This window comes from Ictidomys tridecemlineatus, chromosome 1, assembly GCF_052094955.1.
Source record: "Ictidomys tridecemlineatus isolate mIctTri1 chromosome 1, mIctTri1.hap1, whole genome shotgun sequence".
Taxonomy (NCBI): Eukaryota; Metazoa; Chordata; class Mammalia; order Rodentia; family Sciuridae; genus Ictidomys; species Ictidomys tridecemlineatus.
Genome location: NC_135477.1, coordinates 30712196 through 30737178, shown reverse-complemented (window position 1 = coordinate 30737178; position 24983 = coordinate 30712196). Strand labels below are relative to the sequence as shown.

The following is a 24983-nucleotide window of genomic DNA, read 5'->3' as shown; positions in this document are numbered from 1 at the left end:
GACAATATGCTTTAGGTGTTTTAGAGTTCCTTCCAATTCCATTTTGGCTTTTTATTTTCTCAGGTATTTGTATTTGTAAGTGCAGATTATAAGGTAATTCTACCCAATGTGAACACTGGAGAACACATGCCATTCTTATGCATCTTTACATCTCTAGTGCTTGTTACTACCTGATATCCACTGCATTCATGTTTCTTGAAAAAATGGAAGTGTATATTCTTTAACGTAGTGATTTTTGAGAGAATAGGAAGCCAACTAGGCAGGATAGACAGAATTTTACAAAACAAAAACAGGAAAACCCAATTTTGCAAAACGTGTTTAAAACAGCAGCAGATTTCATAATATTAGCACACCGATTATATGATTTTGTGATCTGTAGTCCTAGAGTGATAGACTACACTTCAGTCCCATCTCAGCTGGGGTGTCACTAGCTACAATCTACCAGCTTCGGGACCTTATAAAGAACTACTTACCTGCAGGCTTTACTTCTGAAAAAAAGGTGCCAACTTTCTTTCCCTCCACGATGTCTGTGATGACATGTCCAGACACCTTTGGGTGGGTTCCATTGGCAATAACAACAGAAGTGCCACCTTGCAAAGCCCAGAGGGCTGCTTTCACCTAATGGGACAGGTTAGAGTCAAAGATAAAATTCAGACCTACCACATTCACTTTAAGCCTTTAAAAATATATCAAACACAATTTGACACTGAGCAACTTAAGTAAACGCAGGAATGTTTTCAATAGCTCAGAACCTCTGGAAACACATGCTGCCCATGTTCTCTCCCTAGCCCAATCCTGGCACATGTTGTCTGAAGAAGTAGTAACCTATTCTTTCTTTTAAGCACATTCTGTCTTTGAGACTCTCTGGTAGTGGAATGGTAATTTCTGGGTTTTAACTTCTTATGCCTCAGCTTAGCAACAGCTCAGTGCACAGCCAGTAAATTGACCAGAGTTAGTTTTTGCAAACAGGCTCTTATCCTTATCTCTGTCATTGCTACATATGATGCTGTGCCTTTATGGCATAACTTCTTAGAACAGTTAATGGGAGAGAAAAATTTTGAAAAATAACATTAAAAATATTTGAGACGATAATAGTAGAAGATTTATGAATTGTGACAATTATATAGGCCTTGCCTTCAAGGAGTTTACAAATGAACACATTGTTTATATAATCTTTTGTTTTATTTTTTTTAGTTATAGGTGAACATAATATCTTTATTTTTTATTTTATGTGGTGCTAAGGATTGAACCCAGTGCCTCACGCATGCTAGGCAAGCGCTCTACCTCTGAGCCACAAACCCAGCCCAATGTTTATATAATCTTAATAAAAAAAGATGCATATAGACATGATTAAACATAGGTATACAATACTCATTATCTATTTATCCATATTCAGATAAATGAAAAAAAAATTTTTTGTAGTACTGGGTAATGAACCCAAGGGCACTCTTTCACTGAGTCACGTCCTCAGCCCTTTTTAAGAAATTTTTTTATTTTGAGGCAGGGTCTTGCTAAGCTGTTACTGTTGGCTTCAAATTTGTGCTCTTCCTGCCTCAGCTTCCTAAGTTGCTGGGATATAAGTGTGAGCTACAGCTCCCAGTGATAAATATGTATTTATGTGTATGTGCCTGGTATCTGAACCATTAGCCTTCAAATAATTTTAAAATTATAAAGAAAAAGTACTGTTTTAGCTTTACAATTGCTGTTGTCAGCTGGGCACAGTGGTACACGCCTGTAATCCCAGAGGTTTGGGAGGCTGAGGCAGGAGGATCATGAATTCATAGCCAGCCTTAGCAAAAAGCAAGGTGCCAAGAAACTCAGTGAGCCCCTGTCTCTAAATAAAATACAGAATAAGGCTTGGAATGTGGCTTAGTAGTGGAGTGTTCCTGGGTTCCATCCCCGGTACCCAAAACAAAAAAACAACTGTTGTACAGAGTGTTAAGGCCCAATTCTTACCTTGGCTTCCATGCCGCCCATCCCTACTCTAGACTTGGTTCCAAATGTCACAGACTGCTGGTCTCCAGGATAAAATATATCAATGAGCTTTGCATCATCTGACCCTGGGGGGCTGTCAAAGAGGCCTAAAAAGTGGACAAGAGTCAATAATACTGCTTTGATGGAAGTGTGTGTCCCCCAGACAGGCCTCCCAGGACCAGCTACTAATCTAGAAAACTACTGTACTTTCTTGTACCCTTGGCACACAATTTATTGGCCTTGCTCAGACTCCATTAGGAAGTGTCTTCCCTCTGCCATCGCTATTTTTATCATGCTATACCTCAAGGACATAACTGAAAAAGAAGAGGGGCTCCTTCAGAAACAGTGTGGCAGCTATACACTATTTAACATGACTGTTTCCAAGCAGGAAGGAATGTGAAATAGGAACTCATTAACTCTGATTGTACCCTCTGAAATAGGCACTAATTTATCCTCCCCATTTTATAAGTGAGTAGTTTTTGAGGTTGGATTGAATCAGCAAGAGAGCTCATGACTCTCAGCATTCACTCTGGATTTATCACCATAAAACATATGTAATTGAGTAAGGTGATATAAACTAGTTATGTGAAAGGTTATACATATACAATACAGGTTAAAAACTCCCACAATTTGAAAAGGAGTACCAGCCTTGGAAGGAAAAAAAAAAAGGTGGAGAGAAAACGAAGTCAACTCAGGACCTAGGGGGGACATGGGTAGAAAGGCAGTGCCCATGGCTGAGGGCAAAAGAGACTTCAGGTGGTGACATTTGGACTCTAAATCACTGCTTTTTCTGTGTCATGGTATACCTCTCCCCTCATTTATCCCAGATATACAAAACAACCCTGTTATATATACAACCTTTCTGGGGGTGTGAGGAAATCAGTGTCCAGCATAGAACAAAGCAGTGTAAAGAAAGAGCAGCAAATACAGGAAAAAGAAGAGTAAGCCTGCACAGCCTGTTAGCTCAGCTGCCACCCCACGGCTCTTTAGGATCCCAAGCTTGGTTCTACCAAAAACTACAGTGCTATGAGATAACAGGCTAGGACCGCGAGGCTGGCTGTTAGGTTTCATGTAATAGTATGGGAAAGACTGGACAGTTCTAAGACAAACGAACCAGGCATGCAGGAGCTCCTACTGTTTTGGAATCGTGCCCACTCCTTTCTCTCCCTTGCAGCAGCCTCTTGACCTCACCAACAGCATATTTAAAATTCTGACATTATTTTAAGAATCAACATTTGAGGGACAATCAATTAGATTCATTAAGTCTGGAGATATTTGAAGCTGCATCAGAACAGTTTACTACAGTCGAGTTCAAACTGGTTCATAATGACCTCATAAACTCTCATCCTTTACCTTTCCAGGTAGTAAAGGAGAGAAGGGTGAATGATTTTCCAACAGTATAGACTTACATTGGAAACTTGCCTTAGCCAAACACTTGCTGTATGACTTGGGTATACTATTTAACTGATTCGAACTTAATTTTTTATTTTTTTTTAGCTATACATGACAGTAGAATGTATTTTGGCATATTATAAACACATGAAGCATAACTTATTCTAATTAGGATCCTATTCTTGTGGTTTGTACATCATGTGGTGTTACCCAGGTTGTATATTAAAATGCAAGGCTAGGAAAGTTATGTCTGATTAATTCATACTTGTTAAGGCTTAGATCTTAAATGTCCCCCAGAGCTCATGTATTGAAGGCTTGGACCCTAATGCAGCATTGTGAAGAGGTGCGGCCTCTGAGAAATGACAGGCTGATGAGAATTCTGACCTCATGAATGAATTAGTCCACTTATGAACTGATAATTTAATGAGCTATTAGAAGATGGCAGAAACGTTAGGAAGTGGGGCCTAGTTATAGAAAGAGGGTCACTGCATGCACTTGAAAGGTATCTCTCATCTCTGGCCCCTTCTTTCCTCACTCTGGTTCCTCATCAGAATGAAGTGAATAGCTTTGTTCCACCAATGTTCCCCACCATGTTGTTCTCCCTTGCCACAGGCCTAAAAGCAATAGAGGCAGTCAAGCATGGACTGAATTTTCTGAGACTATGAGCCAAAATAAATCTTTCCTTAAGTTGATTTTCTCCAGAATTTTGTCACAGTGATGGAAAGTTAATTAACATGATACTACAACATGAATGAACCTTGAAAACATTATGCTCAGTGAAAGAAGCCACTCACAAAGGACCACACAGTGTATGATTCCATTTATATAGAGTGTTAATAACAGATAAATTCAGAGACAGAAAGTAGACTGGAGTTTGTTGAGGGCTTGAGAGTGTGGAAGGAAGTGGTGGGGAGGTGGGGGTGACTGCAGATGGGTGTGAGGTTTCTTGTCGGGGTGATGAATATATTCTACAATCGATTGTGGTGATGACTGCACAACTGTGTGAATATAACGAAGGTGTTGAACTGCAAAATTTAAATAGGTGAATTGTTTGGTATGTGAATTACATTTCTATAAAGCTATTATAAAAAAGGGAAACTGAAAGCACCTGGAAATAGTATTTCAGCACTCAAACGGTATCTCTCAAACTTGCCCACCCTCTTTTGAGTCATAAAATCCCTTTGTTAGACCATATGGCTCAGAAAATAATGGCCCATAGTAAAAATAAAAAGATCAGAAGGACTCCAACAAGGAGGAAAACTCATTGCTCCCACATGCAGATAAAAGACAATGGCATCGCTGTGTACCTTCTACATCTGAAAGAACAATCAACAGGTCAGTTTTCATTTCCACAGCCAGGCGGGCAGCCAGGCTATCATTATCTTTAACACTAATAACCTAGAATGCAAGGAGGAAAGTCATGAGTGAGTAAGCCATGCAGTCCAAAAAGAAATTCACAAAAGCATCCAGCAAGGCTCTGGCAGGCAAAACCAACGACCCCAAATACACAGGTGACAGCTCTTGCAGGCCCCTTTGTCTGCAAAACACAATACCTACTGATGACCCCTTTTCCACACATGCAGACTTCTAGCCACAGAAATACAGAAGCCATGCTCACAGTACCATCTAAGTCTCTACAGCACCTCACCCTGGCTTTTGCAGCTATTGCTCTGCGGATGCCAGCTTCTCTCCCACTTCTGCCATCTTGCTCAAGCCAAACTGGTAGTGTTAGTCCATGCAGCATAGCATGCATTAGTGTCTTCAGCATGCTCAACCCTTAGGAATACTCTACCCACATTTACCCCCTGGAGATCACTGTTGGGTTCAGCTGGGGGGACAACAGCATCATTTGTGTTGACAATGGGGACGATGTTCATCCGGAGGAGCTCATGAAGGGTCCCATTGAGGTTCCGGCGTTTCTGCTCATCGTGGAAATCCAAGTTGGTCACTAAAATCTAAGGATTAAATAGATTAAAGGGATTAAGTACATTTTAAAAAAATGCAGCAGGGAAGAGCATGATGAACTTCCCAGGAATGGCATTTAAAAAGATACTAAGAGTAGGGGACACCATACAGATCAGAATGAAACACACACCTTAGGGTGCGCAATCGATATTTTAGAGAGCAAAAGAAGTTACAATCACCTGTAAGATTTAAGGATGCTACAAAATCTCATCTATTTATAAAATTAGGAACATTTATGAATCTACGAGGATATGGGATGGGTAATGACTGTCCATTAAATTTTGAAATATCTCTGTGTCCTAGCATCTTATTTAGGGCCTGGCCACAGCAGTAATTTACCTAATTGGTGAATGAGTAAATGAATCGTTCACCCAGCTCTGAAAAATGTATTAGACCAAATGGAACAGGATATGTTGCTCTAAGTGAGAACATTACAGGAGTTAAGAAAGTCTGTGTTTGAGTATGTGGGATTAGTTTGAGAGGTTTATGAGGGGCTAGGGTTGTGGCTCAGTGGTAGAACGCCTGCCTGGCACATGTGAGGCACTGGGTTAGATCCTCAGCACCACATAAAAATAAATAATAAGATAAAAATATTGTGTCCATCTACAACTAAAAAAATATTTTAAAAAATGATGACAGAGAAGCGAGACACAACTTGGTGCAGGGAATAGGGTCAGTGCAGGGGACAGGGTCGGCTTAAGGCACTCACAGGATGGTGGAAAGCTGGAATCAAGGATATCAGGGAATGTTTATCAGGAGAGAAAGGTGAATGAGGAAGACAGCAAGAATCTAAATAGTGGCAAATCCTGAGGCTCAAGAATAAATGTTTTAATACAATCCCTCTAATATTTAAGGGAGAGGGCCCTTGCTACATAAGGCAGGATGAAGTAGGAAAGGTTGAAGGCAGAAAGCAAGGAGGGTACAGAAATGGTCACATGGCCCCAGGGCCTGGCATGATAACTGAGAAGAACTCAACAAAGCAGCAGCTCAATGACAAGTAAAGTGTAGGCGATAAAGAATGAGTGGCATGTGACTAAGGGAAACAATTTACTCATTCACTTGACAAAAAATTTGCTAAGCACCTCTGAAATGCCAGGCCTTGCAGTAGTGATGAAGCTAGGTACACACACCTGTAACCCAAGCAACTCAGGAGGATGAGGCAGGAGGACCGAAAGTCTGAGGCCAGTCTCAGCAAGTTAGTGAGAAATAAAAAAAGGCTAGGGATGAAGCTTAGTATGGAGCAACTGCCTAGTGTGTGTGAGGCCCGGGAGTCAATCCTCTCACCACTGGGGATAGTGGGGGTGGGGTGGGGAGAGATTGCTTGGGGAAAGGTAGAATGCAGCAGGTATTTATAAGGAAAGATCATAAATTCCTTTTCAGAAAAGTTTAGCTGTGTAGGAAACAGAACTGGGTCAAAGCTGAACATATACATTCTGGACATTCTGGTGAAAAATCAACAACAAAAAATAAACATGTGTGAGAAGAGGTCTAAGGGTCCAGGGAAAATACCTGTCACAGTTTCACAGACAGGGGCTAGGGATCTGACTGCAAAGGTAGAAGAAGGCCCAACAGGAACAATCTGTGCTTTTCAACCAGGGCAATCATTGAGGTGTAACCTGGTTTTATTTCTACAAAGAAAAAATAAGTCATTGTACTTGTTTAAGCCTTAACCTGGGAACTAACTTGCTATATATCTTCAAAGGCACTAATAATGGACTTTAATATAGGATTAATAAAGAAAATAAGAAACCACAGGATAAGGTGGAAAGGGCAACAATTGCTAAGACTGTGTGGTGGGGGGGTAGGCAAAAGCGTGAGTGAGGCAGCCCAGGAACTGGTGCTTAGAAACTGGAGGGAGTAGAGTTCTTGCACCTCAATATTGATGCAATAACTGATACTCAGTGACTTTCAAGGCTGTCATTTTAAACAAAGCAGGACAAAAACAAACTCTTGCATCAATTTTGGGAAAAAATAAAATAGCTCAAAGTATAGCTTCTGGACCTATTTCCTCACCTACTTGGAGAGCTGTGCAGGAGGACCACTTGAGCACATGAATTTGAAACCAGCCTGACAAAATAGCAAGACCCCTTTTCAAAGAAACAAAAGCCAGAAAACTAAAACTGTCATTAGACTAGGGAGAACATGGCCACAACCTTCTGTTTCAAATCACTTACTCAAGGACACACTGGTGTAACATCAGAACATGGACGATAACTATGAAAATGATGGAGAATCAGAAAAAGCAATAGGAAATGAAGAAGCAAAACAAAACAATGCATATATAATAATATCAACTATGTAAAATAACATTCCTATAAATAGTAGGATCACAGGCAGCATAGGAGTTTGAAAATAATTTGGGGAATTAAGATTTTTTCCCCCCCATTGATTGTGAAGCAACTACTACTAAATGTTTCTCTTTAGTGTGAAGCTATAAAGTTAATTAAAGGTAAAACTAAAAAAAAAAAATCAGGTAATTTAGGTAAAATTTTCTGAAATAATGTAGAAAAAAGTAGTATTATTATTACTATTTAAATATTATTAATAAATAACTGAACATCCCATGAGGACTAGAACCATGTCTGATTTGTTCATCACAGCATTCCCAATGCATATTAGAGTGCTTGGTGTACCATAGGTGCTCAATATTTGATGAACAAATGACAAACCAATGATCAGTATTTATTTACCTTCAATGCCTAACAGATATCTATTATAAAAGGCAACCAGTCTTATTTTTCTCTCATATGTGGAAGCTAGAGAGAGAAAAATGTAAAAAAAGGACCTTATGAAAAGAGAAGGGAGGACAACAGGGTACAGGACGGTCAGGTGGAGGGAGAAGAGGAGGATTGTGGGAATAAAAGTGATTCAATCATATTACATGCCAGTACAAATATGTCTCAAATGAATTCTCCTATTAAGTACAATTATTATGCATCAATAAAGAATCAAGAAAAAAGACAAGTAGTCACAAAGAAGCCACCTGAAGTAAAAGAGGAGGCCAGTGTAGGTATCCCAACTTTCCTGTGTTTGGAAATATTTGCATTTGTAGTAGTTCTAGATAATAAGAACTAACACTTATTGAGAATGTACTATGTTCTCAATGATCCCTTCCAAACATCCTCAAGTATATACTGATATTACCCTCATTTTTCAGAAAAGGAAATTAAGGCACAGACATAAAGACTTTGTCTAGAAGTGCCAAGCAGCAGGTGGGAGCAGGTGAAGCTCACACTACCATGACATCTGGCTTCAGAGCCCTGCTCATAAGCCCCTAGCTTTATAAGAACTACCCTCACAGGTCCCACACCCCTGGAGAAGCCCAGCCTCTTACCTGGGCGGCGCAGATGCTGTACTGGGTAAACATGGCCTCATACAAGGCCATCAGCCCACTCTGACCCGCAGCTGCACAGGCTCGTGCCTCTAAGACTGGAATTGCCTGTAACATATGAATTAGACAAGGTGTGACTGGGAATGAGGGAAGAAGACCTGAGGACTCAGGTTACTAGGTTGGGGAAGTAGCACTCACCATCTCTTTCAGCTGGTTCTGCCCTGAGTGGAGGGCCTGCCGCACACTTTGAGACAAAAGGATCTCATGGCGTAAGCGCTGCTTGCCAAAGGCTACGGCTCCACTGGTTACCAATATCATCTCTCGGCCCTGATTCTGCAGCACTGACACCTGGCATTGAGGACGGAAAAAACACAAGTCACTGTACTTTCTCCTTTCTTCACGAGATACCCAGGGAAGGTGGATGAGAGTGGATCCCAATGCACTGGCCTGGCTCTGGAAAAACCACACAAGTTGCTTGCTAAAATCAGATTCCTACATGCTACTTTGAATTTCTGGTCAGTAGATGGCAGACAGAAATGATAGATTCATTATAAGGGGATTCTGGTATGTATCTAGGTTTGGCATCTATAGGATGAGATCGGCAGAAAGTCTGTAATGCAGAAGGCCTACTTACTGCAGGAGATAAGCGAGCGACTGCAATGTAGAACCTTCTCAGATTCCAAGGCTAGACCCGGAGAGATGAGGTGATGCTTGGAGCACATCTGATCTCTGTGGGTCACCCCTGCACAGGCCAACAGCAGATACTCACCCTACTCTGCAATCAGCCTAAAACCAGTTGTGGCAACTTTGTGTCCTACCTGGGATAGAACCACATGAAAGACACAAAAACTCAAGATGCAACAGAGTCAATACTTCGAACTTGTCTATTACTCCTAATGCTCCAACCTTCTTGCCTGTTTCAGGAACTCACTGAGAGCTGGAACAAATCATGATTTAAAACATTAAGTTTTTAATCTTAGAAAATTTCATATTTAATCCAAGCGGTGTAACAATGGTATTATCCACGTTCATGTTCCAACCACTCAGTTTTAATAACTACCTCCCATGACCAATTTCCTACTCTCCAATAACGTCTCTATACTCCCACCACTGTATTAATAAAAATTTCAGGCCCTACATGTTATTTCTGTAAATGTCTTTGTAGTAGTCATCAAAAGACAAGGAATGCATATAAAACTATTACCACCATCTAAAACATTTTAATGAATTCCTTCATATCAAATAGTCAGTGTTCGCATTTCCCCAACTTTTTTTTTTTAGCTTGCTCAAACTAAAATGCAAATTAAGCCCATACATTGCAGGAAGGTAAAATGCCTCTTGACTTACTCAGTTCAGAGGTTCCCCTCTGTCATTTTCTCCCTTTCACAGCTTTTTATTAAACTGAGTTGCTCACGATTTAGGACTGCCCAGCCTACATTTTCCTAGTTGTGTCCATATGGTATTGTTTAACACTGAGCTCTGAGCTGGCCTGTAATTCCAGTGCCTTGGAAGGCTGAGAATCTTAAGTTAGAGCCAGCTTCAACAACTTAGACACTGTCTCAAAATAAAAATAAAAAGGACTGAGTCGTGGCTCAGTGGCAAAGTGCCCCTGGGTTCAATTCCTAGTACCAAAAGCAAAAAAAAAAAATAAAAAATAAAAATAAAAATTTGAGCTGTAGCTCTTGTAGAATGCTATTAGGTATAGACCCTACCCTCCTTTTTCAGTTAATTCTCTTTGGACTGAGGTGTACACAGACATCAAGGGGATATACATAAGGCTGTTACTGATCATTGCCAAGATCCTTTATTTCATTCGGATTTGCAAAATGTTGATATTATAATCCAACCAATTCCTTTTCATTCATGGGCTGGAATATTTTCATAAAAGGAAACTCTTTCATCAGGTATTTGGTTACCTTGAGGTAGTTTGTTGATGAAAAGCAGGACACATGTGTGACTTTCCCTGTACTTACCTATTTTCAAAATATTCAGTAAGTTCTCTAGCACCCTCGAAAGATGACCAATAAATTTTTAAAGTATAAACTTCTAAAAAATATTTCATTGTATTACAGAAATTACCATTTTTGAAGTTCAAACTATCCCCTCTTTGGCCATTGGAAGCCACCTTAAGTTGGCTCCTGAGTCCTTCTAACATGATCGGATGATTTGGACTAAAGAATTGACTCTCCATACCAGGCACTGTTCTGATTGCTAGAGTGCTTCCATGAGGTCCTAGGTGACCCTAAAAGGGGAACTGATAGCCTAAGTAAACCTTTATCATTTTCATCAAGTTTCTTCTCTGCTCAAAATCTTCAATCTGCTTTTGAGACCGAACCCAAACTCCCCTACTTACTCCAGAGCCCTGCCTGTTGGAATGACTGACCTATATTTTCCATTCCCCTTGAAGAACCCACCATCCATACTTCTAAGCTCACCTCTTCCCTGGTCCCTCTGTCTTCCACCTGGAATCCACTTTTAGAGAGTTTCTCTTCCCCAGAATCACAAGGCTATAAAACCCCAGGGACACCAGTCACACTGTGCATTCAGCAGTGTGGAACTTTTCCCCTTCATCGGCACAAACTCGACCAGCCATCAAGGCTCACGCTGAGTGCCTTGTAAGAAGCCCCAACAACAACCACACTCTCATCTGACTTTCCCATCTCTGGACCTGTCACTCACTGTTATTCAGGTTCACTCATTTGGATATTTACTGCCTTGAACTACTATGGAACTGTTTGGGGAGTCCCGGTTCTGGCTTCCCTGGGGCAGAGACATAACAGAGCCTCAATGTAGTTCCCTGTTATGACTTGAATGTTCCCTCCTTCCCCAAAGCATATGCTGTGGAAACTCTATGCAACAGTGTTGGGAGTCACGAAATGTTCCAACACCACGAATGGATTAATGCAATTATTAAAGGGCTTGAAGCGGCATGTTCAATTTCTTGCTCTCTTTGCCCTTCCACGATAAAACAGTGCAGCAACAAGCCCTCCCAGATGTTGTCTCCTGACCTTAAGATTTCCCAGCCTCCAGGACCACTGGCCAAATAAATTTATGTATTATAAATGATCTGATCTGTGGTATTTTGTTATATCAGCATAAAATGGACTAAGATATTTGTTGATAAATATTTGTTAAAATGAACTGATCTGATGGACTCAATCCAGGTGGCGCTTTTGATAACTTCCTGGTACAGCAAATATAAGAAAATTCCATCAAATTTTAGGTTAGCAGTTTCCTAATACCAATTCCACAGTTTCCTAATACCAATTCCTCAGGAAAGATTTTGTTGTTGTTGTTTTGTATTGGGGCACTTAACCACTGAGCCATATCCCTGGCCCTTTTTTATGTTTTATTTAGAGACAGGGTTTCACTGAGTTGCTTAGGACCTTGCTAAGTTGCTGAGGCTGGCTTTGAACCAGTAATCCTCCTGCCTCAGCCTCCTAAGCCACTGAGATTATAGGTGTGTGCCACAGTGCCCAGCAGGAAAGATGTTTTTTAAAAAGTGAAAATATGATTTTGGAGCACAGAGAGGCATTGCAGCTAGAGAAGAGGTCTAGCTTATCTCTGGGATGTCTAGTTTTTACCTCGAACCAGCAAAACAAAAACATACAAAAAAGGAAGCTCAGTATTTATTTATACATGTCCACCGGGATTCTCAATCCTGAATATATATTAGAGTCACCTGGGAAACTTTAAAAACAGATGCATGCACTCCACTCGAGATACTTATCAAAGGGTTGGGAGTGAAACCCAGGCCCCTCCAGGCTCCTCAGATGATTCTAACACATAGCCAGGATTAAGAATCTCTCTCACACAGAGCAATTTATCTCTAAGGAGCCTGAAGGATGAAATGCATGACATCAACTCTATTCCTTGACTTCTCCTTTCTTGCCCTGGGATGTTATCTCCTGCTGGCATCTATACCGTCGGGAAAGAGAGTTTTGAGACAAGTCGTTAAAGTGGAACCAACAACTTTAAGACCCTATTTTGGTTCAGCAGAATTTTCCACCTTGGCAATTACCTGCTCAACAATAGACGCAAGGCGCCCCAGTGCCAGGCCACACTCATCCCCTCGGGTCACCACGGCACTGCCGAGTTTCACCACGATTCTCTTGGCATGCTTCAGCTCACTGCGGTGGGCAAAAGACTTGCCATGGGTACGACTGAGGGGTACAGTGATAAAGGGGATGTTGCTCCAATAACGAACATGTCTGATGGCTGAAGGCTGGACACGATCTGCAGCCCCCAAACAAAGTCAAATGCAAGACAAAAAGAAAGACACAGAATAATTTTTCAAGAAAAAGATGCACGTAGTATTAACCAGTTGAGCCACTAAAAAGTAGCTTTATCGTTACTGAGTGAAACCAGTATGCCAAAAATATATCTAGCATGTTCTTAGTGTAGTGCTATATGGAGTTTACACTCAGTACACAGGTCATAGGCAAACACTGCTGATGACTAGTATAAATGAAACAATCTTCCCGAAAAAATATTGGTGGAATACAACAAAAGCCTTAAGAAGGTTCAGTCTTCTGATCTAGCAATTCCATGTTCATAAATTTATTCTAAGGAATAAGTCAGAGATGTGAAAACAAAGAGCTGTGTCAGAAGCTCTTCATCAGAATGGATAGGAAAAACCAGAAGCAGAGTAAATGTCCAAAGAAAAGGGGAGAACGATTAACATTTTTAGAATTTTTTAAAAGTGCTCATGATATATGGGTTTCATGTATATATGTCTAAATGTATAGAAAAGGACAAATAAGTCAAAATATTAATATTTTATTTCTGGTGGGATTATGGGAGATTTAAAATTTCTTCCTTCATCCTTTCTTATGTTTTTCAAGTTTATGCAATAAAAATGCATTGCTTTCATAATCAGAAAAATATGTGCTTCTGAAGAAACCACACCATTATAAAAAGGGGGAGAGTCTAAATATCAAAAGAAATTAAAGATTTGGTAATCAGCATGAATAATAAAAAAAATCATAACTAATCCACGTACAATTTTCTCTCTGACATGACAGCATGAATCCTGATGCCTGTAACAATGATAAAAGAAGCACTGCTTCTGAAGAAAGAGCAAAGTTGTATTCAGATAATTTCTTTCTGTCCCATTGGATATCTGCTCCTAAACAATCTTATCCTGGTTCTTTTTCTTGTAACACAGTAAAAGATTGCTAAAAGATATCTGCATAAAGCCAAAAGCAGAAAAGAAAAAAGTTGAATGTCAGGCAAGAACTCCTTCCCTATTTCTCATGGGCCCAACTCCTGTTTCTCAAATTAACACTTCCCCATGTATCAGCTGGGCACAGTGCCACCATTTAAAGACTGTCTTTCTTCCTCAGTTATTATATAAGCATGTAACTAAATTCTGGCTACTGAGATACGTGGGACTTCTAGGAACTTCCCTTTTTTCATCCTGCTGCTTGGCACATGGGTATGAACGTTGGATCACAAACATCCATTTGGGACCACAAGAGAACTTTAGAACTGTGAAGCAATCAGGGGAAAGAAGCACATCCCCAATGACTCCACAGAGCTGCTTTGGCAACCCTGGACGGCCTTCCTCCTTAGGGCTGCCAGCCTCCCCTCAGGAAAAAGACAGAGACATGCACTTCTATCCTGCTGGAGCTGTTATGTGAGTTTCACGTGGCACACACCTAATTTAACTGGCCAGAAGGAGTGCTTAGGCAGGAAAGCAGGGCCTGGGCAGGAGAGGAGATGCTGACAGTAGATAGGGGTGGGGTCCTGCAGCAAACAGATCTTCCCTTATGGAACTCCCTGACAGCAAGGAGAGAACAAGATAGGCAACATGGGTTCTCTCTTGGCAGGACTAAACTTTAGGCAATTCCTTACAAAGAGTTAAGTTTTCTACACATTATTATAGGCAACAAATAAATATTTGAATGAATTACTTAAAAAAAAATTGTCCCAAGCCATTGTTTGGACCATTGTTCCATTACAGAGTAATTATCCTCACTTGATTCAGCCATTATTTACAGACAAATTTCTCTGCCTCTGCCTCCACTAAGTGCTTCCCTAACCATATCCTCGCTTCCACCCTCGTTCTCTAGGATGTAACAACAGTAGTAAAGCAGGCAGAAGCACATTCTCAAGCCTAGAAGATTCTCATGTTTTCTTCTCCCTCAGGCTCCTTCCACACAAATCAAATAAAGAGCACTTTCAACAAAGTAGTAAAGAATCCTTTCTTCCTTCCCTTAAATAATGATTTTTTAAAACATTTTAGTTTTTTGATGGACCTTTATTTTATTCATTTATTTATAGTGGTGCTGAACCCAGTGCCTCACACATGTGAGGCAAGCGCTCTACCACTGAGCCACAACCTCAGCCTGCAAATGATGATTTTTTTAAAAGTCATTATTTCAGGTTTGTGGGGATTCCAGAAATACCATCTGACTTTTTCCACAATAGGCTTGCAGGTGAGTTTCTGGCACAAGCTACTTGCTTAGTAGGGATCCTCTGGGATAGAACCAGGGCTCTGGCACCCTTGCTGGAGCCACAATGTACTATGGTTTCCTGCTGGGGCATCCCTGGAAACAAAGGACCAGTGTGTTTTTAGGGTACCTTTTTCTTAAAATTAGGTTATCAATATAGGTACCTGTCATAGTCTTAAAGAATATTATTCTAAGGGACAGGGAAAAGATCAAACTATCTATCTATTGAGGCATAAAAGTAGTATACACGATGGTTTGGCCTCAGCAACCTGATAGAGAGAAGGGTGGTGAACGAAGAGACTTCACTTCCTTGGATCTGAATCTGGGGTCAAGACCTAGGATCATCGATATGGTGTTTGCAGAGCTCAGAGCTCCATCAAGTATCATGTGCCCCTATGGCAGCTATCAGTTCTAAGCCTATTGGTTATTTGTCTCTCCTGACCACTGCAGGGCTGTTGTGTCCTGAAAGGGTATAAACATGGGTGGGGTGGCCTCCTAGAGCACCTTAGGTGCACAGGTGTGGCCAGCAGGTCAGCCGGGGTGATCAAATGGCAGAAACCAATCAGACTCTAGCAGACAGGCTAGCATGAAGGAGACTTCTGGCCCTCAGCCTCTATCAACAGAGGAGGTTGGCACAGCTTGGTGCCAGGCAATCAAGGGTCATTCTGGCTACAGCAACTGGGTTACAGTAGATTGAGGATGACAAAGTTCAAGAAGGGGTCACAATTATCAGCAAGGTTTCAAACAGATAAAAACTCAAGTCCAGTCCAGGGAGTCTCAGCATCAAGGAGAGCTTCATGTGACCCAGGGCCTCTTGGGTTTCCTGATGAACACTGTTTACCTTCCATGACTGACTACCTTTTGGGGGGCATTAAAAAAATGTTCTACAGCATATTATAGTTTTTAAGGCTCACACTGAGGCCTGAGAAGGACTTGGTTAGGAAAATTCATGGCTTCTAGATGAAATCATCCTTTCTCATCTTTTAAGGAACCTTTAGGCTCTAAGTCCCAAAGAAAATCTGTTTCCCTAGCTGATCTGAAGGGATAGTGAGCGTGGGTGAGGATGTGTGTGTGTATACTTTCATGTGGCATGGTGTGGTGGGAGGATAGGTATCCAAATTCTTCAGAAGTATCAAGGATTATACTCCAGGGGACGAGAAGCCCCTAATTCTTCATCATCAGAGCCCTCATGTTTAGCAACTGGTGAGGTTGTCTTCCAGGCCTTAGTTAGGAAACCTGCCATGATTGCTCTTTTCCTGGCCTGCCTTCTGGATTTTTCTGCATGTATCTTTTCACTTTGCCTTTCTTATTTCTCCAGTGCTTGTCTGCTTATCATGCTCAGTGAACACAGGACTTCAGGGTCCAGAAAAATCTGGATATAAAGGTCCAGAAATCTAGGGAGAAGATCAAAAAGTGCCTCCTTCACCAGCTCAGGTACCCATCAACAGATGTGTGGATAAAGAAAATGTGGTCTATATACACAACAGAGCTTTACTCAGCCACAAAGGAGGATGAAATATGTCATTTACTAGTAAATGGGTAGAACTGGAGAACACGATGATAAGTGAAATAAGCCAGATTCACAAAGTCCAGGGTCAAATATTTTCTCTCAAATGGAAGCTAGAGAGTGGTTGGGTTGGAGAGGGAGAGAGATAAAGTGAGAGAGGGAGTGAAAGAGAAAGAAAAGGAATAAAAAAAAGAATCTCATAAAAATAGAATGGAGACCAACAGAGTGGAGAAAGGGGATCAGGAGGGAAGGAGGAGGAGAGGGCATAGGGAAGTACTGGAAAATGAAATCTGCCAAATTATGCTATGTCCATGTATGAATATAGAACAATAAATATTGCTTATATATATATATGCATACATATGATTATAATGTACTAATTAATAATAATAGAAGGGAGACTATTAGAGTAGAACAAGTAGATCAGAGGGAGGGAGAAGAAATATACTAGGGAAAGAGATTGATCAAATTATGATATGTGCATGTATGAATATGGCATATTGAATCCCTCTGTTATGTATCATTATAAGGCACCAATAAAAAATTTTAAAAGTGTCTCCTTCTATAAATGAGGCTAATAAGATGAATAATATCAACAAAAAAAATACTGAAATCAACTTTTACTGTAAATCATGAACTGTGCTAAGCAGTCAAGATTAAGCTTATACACAGGTAGAGGCTGTAAAAAGGACACGTAGGCTCTGCAGCCAGAATGTCTGAGTTGGAATCACAGCCCCTCTGCTTACTTGTTGCTACTTTACCTTTCTTATTAGGTTGTTATGGGGGATGAAATGAGTTCATGCATAAACAGAGATCTAATACTTTCATAGTAATATTAATATAGCTATATGATAATATTAATCTATAGCTAATATTAATACAGCTGCATTATAAGAAAGTATTAGATATTATCATTACATCTCACTGAATTCTTATACATTATTAGTTGTTCTTATTCCCATTTTATAAAAAAGGAAATGGAGGCCTAGAGAAATTGAGTAACTTATCAATATTGGCCTAGAGAAATTGAGTAACTTATCAATATTACCAGATTATAAAAGTGGCCACAATGCTTTGTAGATTCTCACACCAACAGGTGGAATCTACTTTCCCACTCCTTGAGTCTAGGCTGGCCCTGTGACTTGTTCTGTCTGCTCAGTATAAATTCTGAGCTTAAGCCTCAAGAGGCCTTGTAGCGTCCATACATGATGTTCTTGGGAACCCACACACATCAAGTGAAGATGATGAACAGCTTGCTGGAGGTGGGAAATGACATGGAACAGAGGTGACCTGTCATCCCCGTGGGAGCCTCCCAGCAATCAGTCCTGAGCCATTCCAAGAGCCGGCTCAGTCACTGATAACTGAGCCCAGTCAAAAATGCTAACCCACAGAATTGTGACCTAAATAGCCAGTTGTTGTTTTAAGTCACTAAGTTACTTAATTTGTATGCACTGCAGACTGTTTTCACATGTGGGAAGCCTGCTCTAATGTTTTAAACTTTTAACCTTTATATTCCTCTTCATATTAATGGGAGACTGAGATTTTCTAGATGATACTGAGCAAGTCATCTTGCAGTGAGGCTTGGAGATGGACTACTCTTCAGGTTGGGTGATAGCAAAGAGGCAGCCATCTCAAAACATCAAACACAGACCTCAAATAAGTGATGGTAGAACCAGATATCCGCAGCTAAAAAATGAACCTTGATCTTAAACTTCATACCTGATACAAAAATTAACTCAAGTGGATCACAAACTTAAATATAGAATGTGAAACTATAAAATTTTCAGAAAAAGCAGATGAGAAAATTTTCAGAACCTAGGCCTATATATGAGTGTTCTTAGACTTACTTGACCCCAATAGTATAATCGATAAATTGAAAAACTGAACCTCATCAAAATAAACTTTCTTCTGTGAAAGACCCTGTTAAGAAAATGAAATGATAAGCTACTAAACTGGGACAAAATATTTATAAACCACATATGTGACAAAAGACTAGTACCTAGGGTTGTGATTCAGTGGTAGCGTGCTTGCCTAGCATGCATGAGGCACTGGGTTTGATCCTTAGCACCACATAAAAAAATAAAGTCAATAAAGTTCATCAACAACTAAAAAAAATTTTTTTAAAAAAGACTAGTACCTAGAAGATACAAAAAATTCTCAAAATTCAATTGGAGAAAACCAAAAAAATCCATTTACAAATGAGCAAGACATGAAAAAACATTTCACTGAAGAAGACACAGAGAAGGTAAATGATCATTTGAAAAGATATCCACCACTAGTCATTAGGGAAAACAAGTTAAAACTAACATCATCCATCCATCAAAATGGCTAAAATAAAAGTGACAATATCAAATGCTGATGAAATGTAGATTTGGGTTTACATTTTATCAGCATTTGATATTGTCACTGTTATTTTAGCCATTTTGATGGATGGATGATAGCTTTGATGTTAGTGGATCCCTCATATATTACTACTGGGAATGTAACAATGTAACCATTGTTCAATTACTCTACAAAAACAGTTTGGCAGTTTTTGGTAAAACTAAACATCCAACTATCATCACACCCAAAAAGTGCAGACTTTTGGGCATTTATCCCAGAGAAATGAAAACTATGTTCACACAAAATCCTGTACACAAATTTTCAAAGCAGCCTTATTCAAAATGGTACCCCCTCCCCCATAAATAAAAATCTAGATGTCCTTTAATGGGTGAATGGTTATAGTGTGATACATTGATAATATTAAAAACTAATTAGAACAAATTAAAGAAAAAGATATTCATTGTTAAAAATATTAAAAGTAAAAGAAGTCAAAAAAAGCATGCACAATCACATTTAAAACAGTGTGTGTCTATAAATAGATAAATAGTCTGGAACTTAATATTCCTAAATATTAATAATGGATATTTCCATAATGTGAATTTCTGGGTGGCAAAAAATTTATAATTTTAAATGCTTTGCACTTTCTAAATTTTTTGTAATTAACATAACACTTAATCATCAGAATTTAAGATGTTGTCATTTTTAAAAAACTATACCATGGAATAATCTACAGCCAGTAGAGATTAACTTATACAAGATATTTTACTGATATGGGAAAATACCTTTTATCTAACTATAAAAAGCAGACTGCCAAATATTATTTTTGGATCAATTGCATACAAAAAAAATGTTAAATATGTGAGTGGGTGGGGAGAAAGTAAAAATGTATTATAAAAACTTTCGCAGAACTGGCTGTATAGCTCAGTGGTAGACCAGTTGCCTAGCACTTGTGAGGTCTTGGGTTGATTTCCAGCATGGCACAGAAGAAAAAACAGAGACTTTACCAAAATGTTAACCATGGTTCTCTTAGGGCAGTGGCATTATGAATTCTTTTTCCTTGAGCTTTTTTATGTTTTCCATATTAAAAAGCAATACTTCAAAAAGAAAAAGTGGCTGTGTCTCCCTCTACAGATAGTCCCTGTCCTCCCTTGAGTGCATATTCCTTGCTTTACCTCCAAAGTGCCTCTCTTTTGAGATTGCCTCAGTTCTTCCTTGAATGTGTCTCTCTACTTTCCTAAATAAACCTGTCTTTGAAAAAAAAGAATAAATAAAAAATGAAAAAAAAACCAGTACTGCTATTTTTAAAATTATAAATTAAATGAAAAAATATGCTTTAACAATAAAATAAATGTAGTAAAAACTTTGTTAAATAAAAATTACAGGGGCTGGGGCTGTGGCTCAGTGGTAGAGTGCTTGCCTAGCATATGTGAGGTACTGGGTTCAATCTTCAGCACCACATAAAAATAAATAAATAAACAAAATAAAGGTATTGTGTCCATCTACAATTAAAAAAAAAATTACAGAAGACATTATTTTGAACTAAGCTCCTGCACCGGACTACAACAAACCAGACTAAAAATCAAAATGGAGTCACCGATACTAAAGCTCCGCATCCTGACTCTCCAAGAAATCAGGAAAAGACAGCCAAATTTCCCAAACAGACTAATGTCATTGTTACTGAAAGCTTGGTTCTTGTCCTTCATGCTAATCCAATAATGAGAACACAGTTTTAAGAAAAAGGAAAAAAAGTTTTATTGCTTTGCTAGCAAAGGAGAAACACAGGGGACTCCGGTCCCAGAGTCTGTGATTCTGCCTGTTAGCAGGAACAGGGAGCAGAACTTTTTAAAGAAGTGATTCAAAGGCTACTCTTTCATTTGTTCTCTGTTGAAGCTGTAATTCATTTGTTAATTTGGGATACAGTCATTTCTGAGATCTTCTGGTACCATGCCCAAAGTCTGGATTACTTCATTCCTATAGTGGGTATGGTACTCAAGGACATATCAATCTACAGGGGATGGGGAAGAAAGGTAATCCCATTTCTCCTGAGATTAGAGAGGAGCAGGGAGAGAGGAAGAGAAAGAAACATATCCATTTAAAAAATAAGATGCAATGGCAGAGCAGCAAGAGCTACATTCATCGAATAAAGTGACCATAAAGCAAAGTTTCCTCTGATTAAATCAGTAACAAAGTCAATTGAAATTAAAACAACAACAACAAAAACAATACAAACTTGTATGAAAAGCACTTTGACCACCATATCCCCACATACTCATCAGTGATACATACGAGATCTGGAGACAGCTGTGGACTTGACCCAGGGCAGGAGATGGTTGAAGGACTGGGACCCAGAGCGGTAAACTTGACTCAACATGCTGAGAAATGGTCTGAGAGATGAAGTATCTGTAGAATGCAATTTTTAAAAAGTAAATCATGAAAAATACTAGACAATTCATTTTATTTTCCTCCATTTTCCCATATTCTTCGAGTAAAAATTTGACCCTTATGTTCTAAACTCCTCTGCATTAGAGTAACTCCTATCTTTTCTGTATTAGAGAAAAGAAAGAAGAGACAAATGGCTCCCTCTCAAGCCCTTGCCCTTCTTTTTCCAATGCCATCTTAGTTTTCATAGAAGCAAACAGCAATTTATGGCTATGAATATTTTGAGTGATGAAAAAGCTTTAAGGTACAATGTTTACATATTGATACTAGATCTTCATTACAATCTTTACACTGTTGGGGGTGGGTCTCTAATAGATGAACAAATCCAGCATCCTAGAACAGATCTCTCCTGCTATCACCTCCCAACCAAAGATGGAAATTCACATATTTGAAATGTCAGCTTAATTCTTGTCCTCAACAAAAGATATGAAAGGCCAGAGGCTGCAGCCACATTTTTCTTCCTGTTTCCCACAGGAATCTAAAGCAACACCGCACCCCAACACCGCATCCCTGGAAGGGAATGGGGGAGCAATGCTTACAACTGGCTAACATTTAAAATGACTGAGCATATCTCATAAGGATGAATGAGTACATGACTAGAAATTTTAGCATGGAGGACAGGGTGGTTATGGGCATTTTCCCACTCTGGTCAAACTTGGAGGCTTCAAACAGTTTAATTCTAAAAACAAAACAAAAGCAACAACAACAACAAAAACAAACAGGGAACTCCTTCCTACATTCACAAGGTAAAGAAGCCATTCATTATCTCAGCAGCACTTGTTATGTTATGGGGACACTGCTGTTTTCATAAGATAAGAAAAACCCTTTCTTTGCTGGTAGGCTCCCCTTTAACTTGTTCTCTAGATTGGGAGGTGTATTCCAAATAAATGTGCCTCAGAAAAACAGGAGTTAGTCTCATAGTGAAGAAAAATAAGGAACAGCACACATTGCTCTACAATTTATACTGTATAAAGGCACAGAAGTGGGTGAGAGATGTGCAGGACACATCTGCTATAAAACACATGGCATCTAATAGGAAACTGAAAATGCTAAGTGATCTCTATTGACTTCTGTTTCTGCAAAATCCTTAAGTATGATATGAACCCATGATCTATTTGCCTCTATATAAATTCCTTCAATAATGTTTGCTAAATAAATATTTATGTGTGAATTCTCCAAAATACTTATGAAGAGCCAAAGGGTTAAAAAAAAATCAATGGTGACACTAAATTCCAGGTCTACCTCTTCATGAAAACTTCCCCAGCAACTCTAGCCTTCCATGTTGGATTTAATCCTCCAGATTGACTTTTCCCAATTCATCACTGACAGCCAAGTAAACAGGACAGGGAACATGCACTTTGAAGGTGAACAGATTTGGGCTCAAGCTCTGTGCTTGCAAGCTGGTGCCTTCTGGAGGGTACTTAATCTTAAGCCTCAATTTCTTCGTTGCTAAATGAGGGACAGTAATAGTTACAATGAGATAACGCATGGAAAGTACTTGATCATAACAGATGACCAATACTTATCAGTCTTCCTCCTCCTGTCTTTTAGGCACTAACATGTCTCTCAAACTTTTCTTCTTTTATTTTCTTCAGGACCCATCACAGGCACAAAGAAGTCAATAGTCACTGATGGATATGAGACACACATATTTGCAGACTGTTTACCCTTCTTTTAGCAAAGGTACCTGCAATATCTGAAAGGTCCATTAATTTACCTGTTGAAGACTGACCTAGAAACCAGGCCACCTGGTCTGTTCCCCTGTACCACTTGTCTCCTACTGAGTTCCCTGATTGCAATGGACTGTTCATCCTGCTAGAATTTATCACTCCTCAAAAAGCAGAAAGCTGATCCTTGGGAGCAAAGGAAGGGTGTGTGTGTGTGTGTGTGTGTGTGTGTGTGTGTGTGTGTGTCTGACTGTGCACACTGTGTCTAGACTCAATGTCGTCGGGTGCAAAAGTTTCCACGTTTTGCCTTTGGACATTTCTCAAGAACCTCTCTACATATTCTAAACAGAAAGCCCTTATCTTACTGATGTAGACAGAAAACTGAACTTCAGTCCCAACAAACTTCACCCAAGAAACACATGCTCAGTACATGGCTCACCACTACACAAAGACAAAGGCCCAAAGATAAATCTCACCACCTCAGAGGGCAGAAGATAATGACAGGGAAGAGTAAGGTACGTGGGGTGGGGGTGGGGAATTCAGGTGTGACCTAATGTGCTAGAAAGAAAAATCAAACACCGTATTAAATATTGCAAAAGGCTCTTTTGAGGTAATCCCTGGCTCCAGAGACGTTCCTGAATGCCCAGATGGGCCCACTGCGAACTGCAGCCACAGGCCCCTGCCTGTTACAAACCTATTATACCACAATCGTCAGCCAGGTGCAGTGGAAACTGCTTCCGAACTCTGGGGCTGAGAAGGGGCTTGCACATTCTTCTAGCCCTTTACTCGTGCGATTGTCCGGAGGTTGGGGGGCCCAGAGCCATCAGTAAACCTCAGGTCGCCGCCCCCCAGCATATGGAAGCGTGCGCGAGCCCTGCAGCGCGCTCAGGGCGGCCCAGCTACCCGGCTCTCTCTCAGTCTGCGCCCGCCTGCACCGGCCCCCCGACCCCCGCCAGGCCTGGCCCCGTCCCAGCCAGGCCCGCGGCCACATCCCCGCTAGGTGGCCCGCATACTCCTCCCGCCTTGGCCCGGCGCGCACCCGCCTCCGCAAAGACTGCAGTCCCAGCAGGACAAGGCTTACCTGCTTGGCCAAAGCCGCCAGGCCTGCACTCCCCTGGGTCTGATGCTGCCCCACGCTCCTACTCCCTTTTCTTCCGTCTGCGCCTCGCTCGATAACGTTACGTCAGCAGGTCAGCAGCGTTGGAGTAAACCCGGGCCGTGGGGCCTCCGCTGTTGACGTAAGGTGACAGGCCACCCTGGAGCTGCGCTGCGGTAACCGCGCAGGCGCCTTCCGAGAATCCGGCAGGCGCTCCACGTGGCGGATCCCTCCCCCGACCCAGCTTCAGGCCCCGGCAGACGCGGGGTGGGCGGGGCTCCGGGCGCCGGAAAACCTCCACGTCCTCCGAGAGGGATGGGTCCCCAACCTGTCAAGAGCAGCCCCAGCCAGCCCTTCCAGAGGTAGCAAAGGTGCTTAGCATCCTCAGCTGCTGGTAAATTGCGTAAGGTGTGTCTGTCAGTGTTGATCATTTATATCCCACCCTTACATCGGAAATAGTTCGAATTAATTTACAGAGGCGGTCATACAAAGTTTGGCTGTTTAAATGGGTAAATTTTGGCACTACAATCAAACGATTTGTCACCTGAGTATCTGGAAGTTTTCCTATTAATGTCAACCTAACTTTTTCAGCAAAGGTAGAGGTAAGAATATTGCCTTTTAAAATAGAGTAATCTCTGATGATTGGAATCAAAGATGAATACAAACCTTAGAGTAAAGGGTTTCTCTCCTTTTTTCCTACCTTCTGTGTGTTTTCTTCGGAGAACATCCCTGCATAGTTGAGGGGGCCGAGTTTTTCATTGGAGGTTGATGCCTTGTGTTTTTATAGTCCTGACAATAAGACTGAGTCTATTTACATCTTTTTCTCATTTATTAA

General features: G+C 40.5%; 1 protein-coding gene across 3 annotated transcripts in view; it reads right to left on the bottom strand.

Annotated features, from left to right (window-relative positions):
• Aldh18a1 (aldehyde dehydrogenase 18 family member A1) overlaps positions 1–24337 on the bottom strand; it is a 40881-nt gene extending 16544 nt beyond the window's left edge. Inside the window, exons 1-9 of one of the 3 annotated variants that reach the window (XM_078035153.1) lie at positions 24134–24337; positions 21233–21346; positions 12684–12898; positions 8861–9010; positions 8666–8770; positions 5169–5321; positions 4674–4764; positions 1957–2081; positions 474–618 (exon numbers count right to left, since the gene is read on the bottom strand). In XM_078035153.1, coding sequence (XP_077891279.1) covers positions 474–618; positions 1957–2081; positions 4674–4764; positions 5169–5321; positions 8666–8770; positions 8861–9010; positions 12684–12898; positions 21233–21317 — 1069 coding nt within the window. In that variant the 5' untranslated portion in view covers positions 21318–21346; positions 24134–24337. Of the gene's footprint in view, positions 1–473; positions 619–1956; positions 2082–4673; positions 4765–5162; positions 5322–8665; positions 8771–8860; positions 9011–12683; positions 12899–21232; positions 21347–24133 lie in introns of those variants that run through there. The other 2 variants (XM_078035113.1, XM_078035159.1) reach the window with 2 other exon arrangements.
• Between the last annotated feature and the right edge of the window lie 646 nt (positions 24338–24983).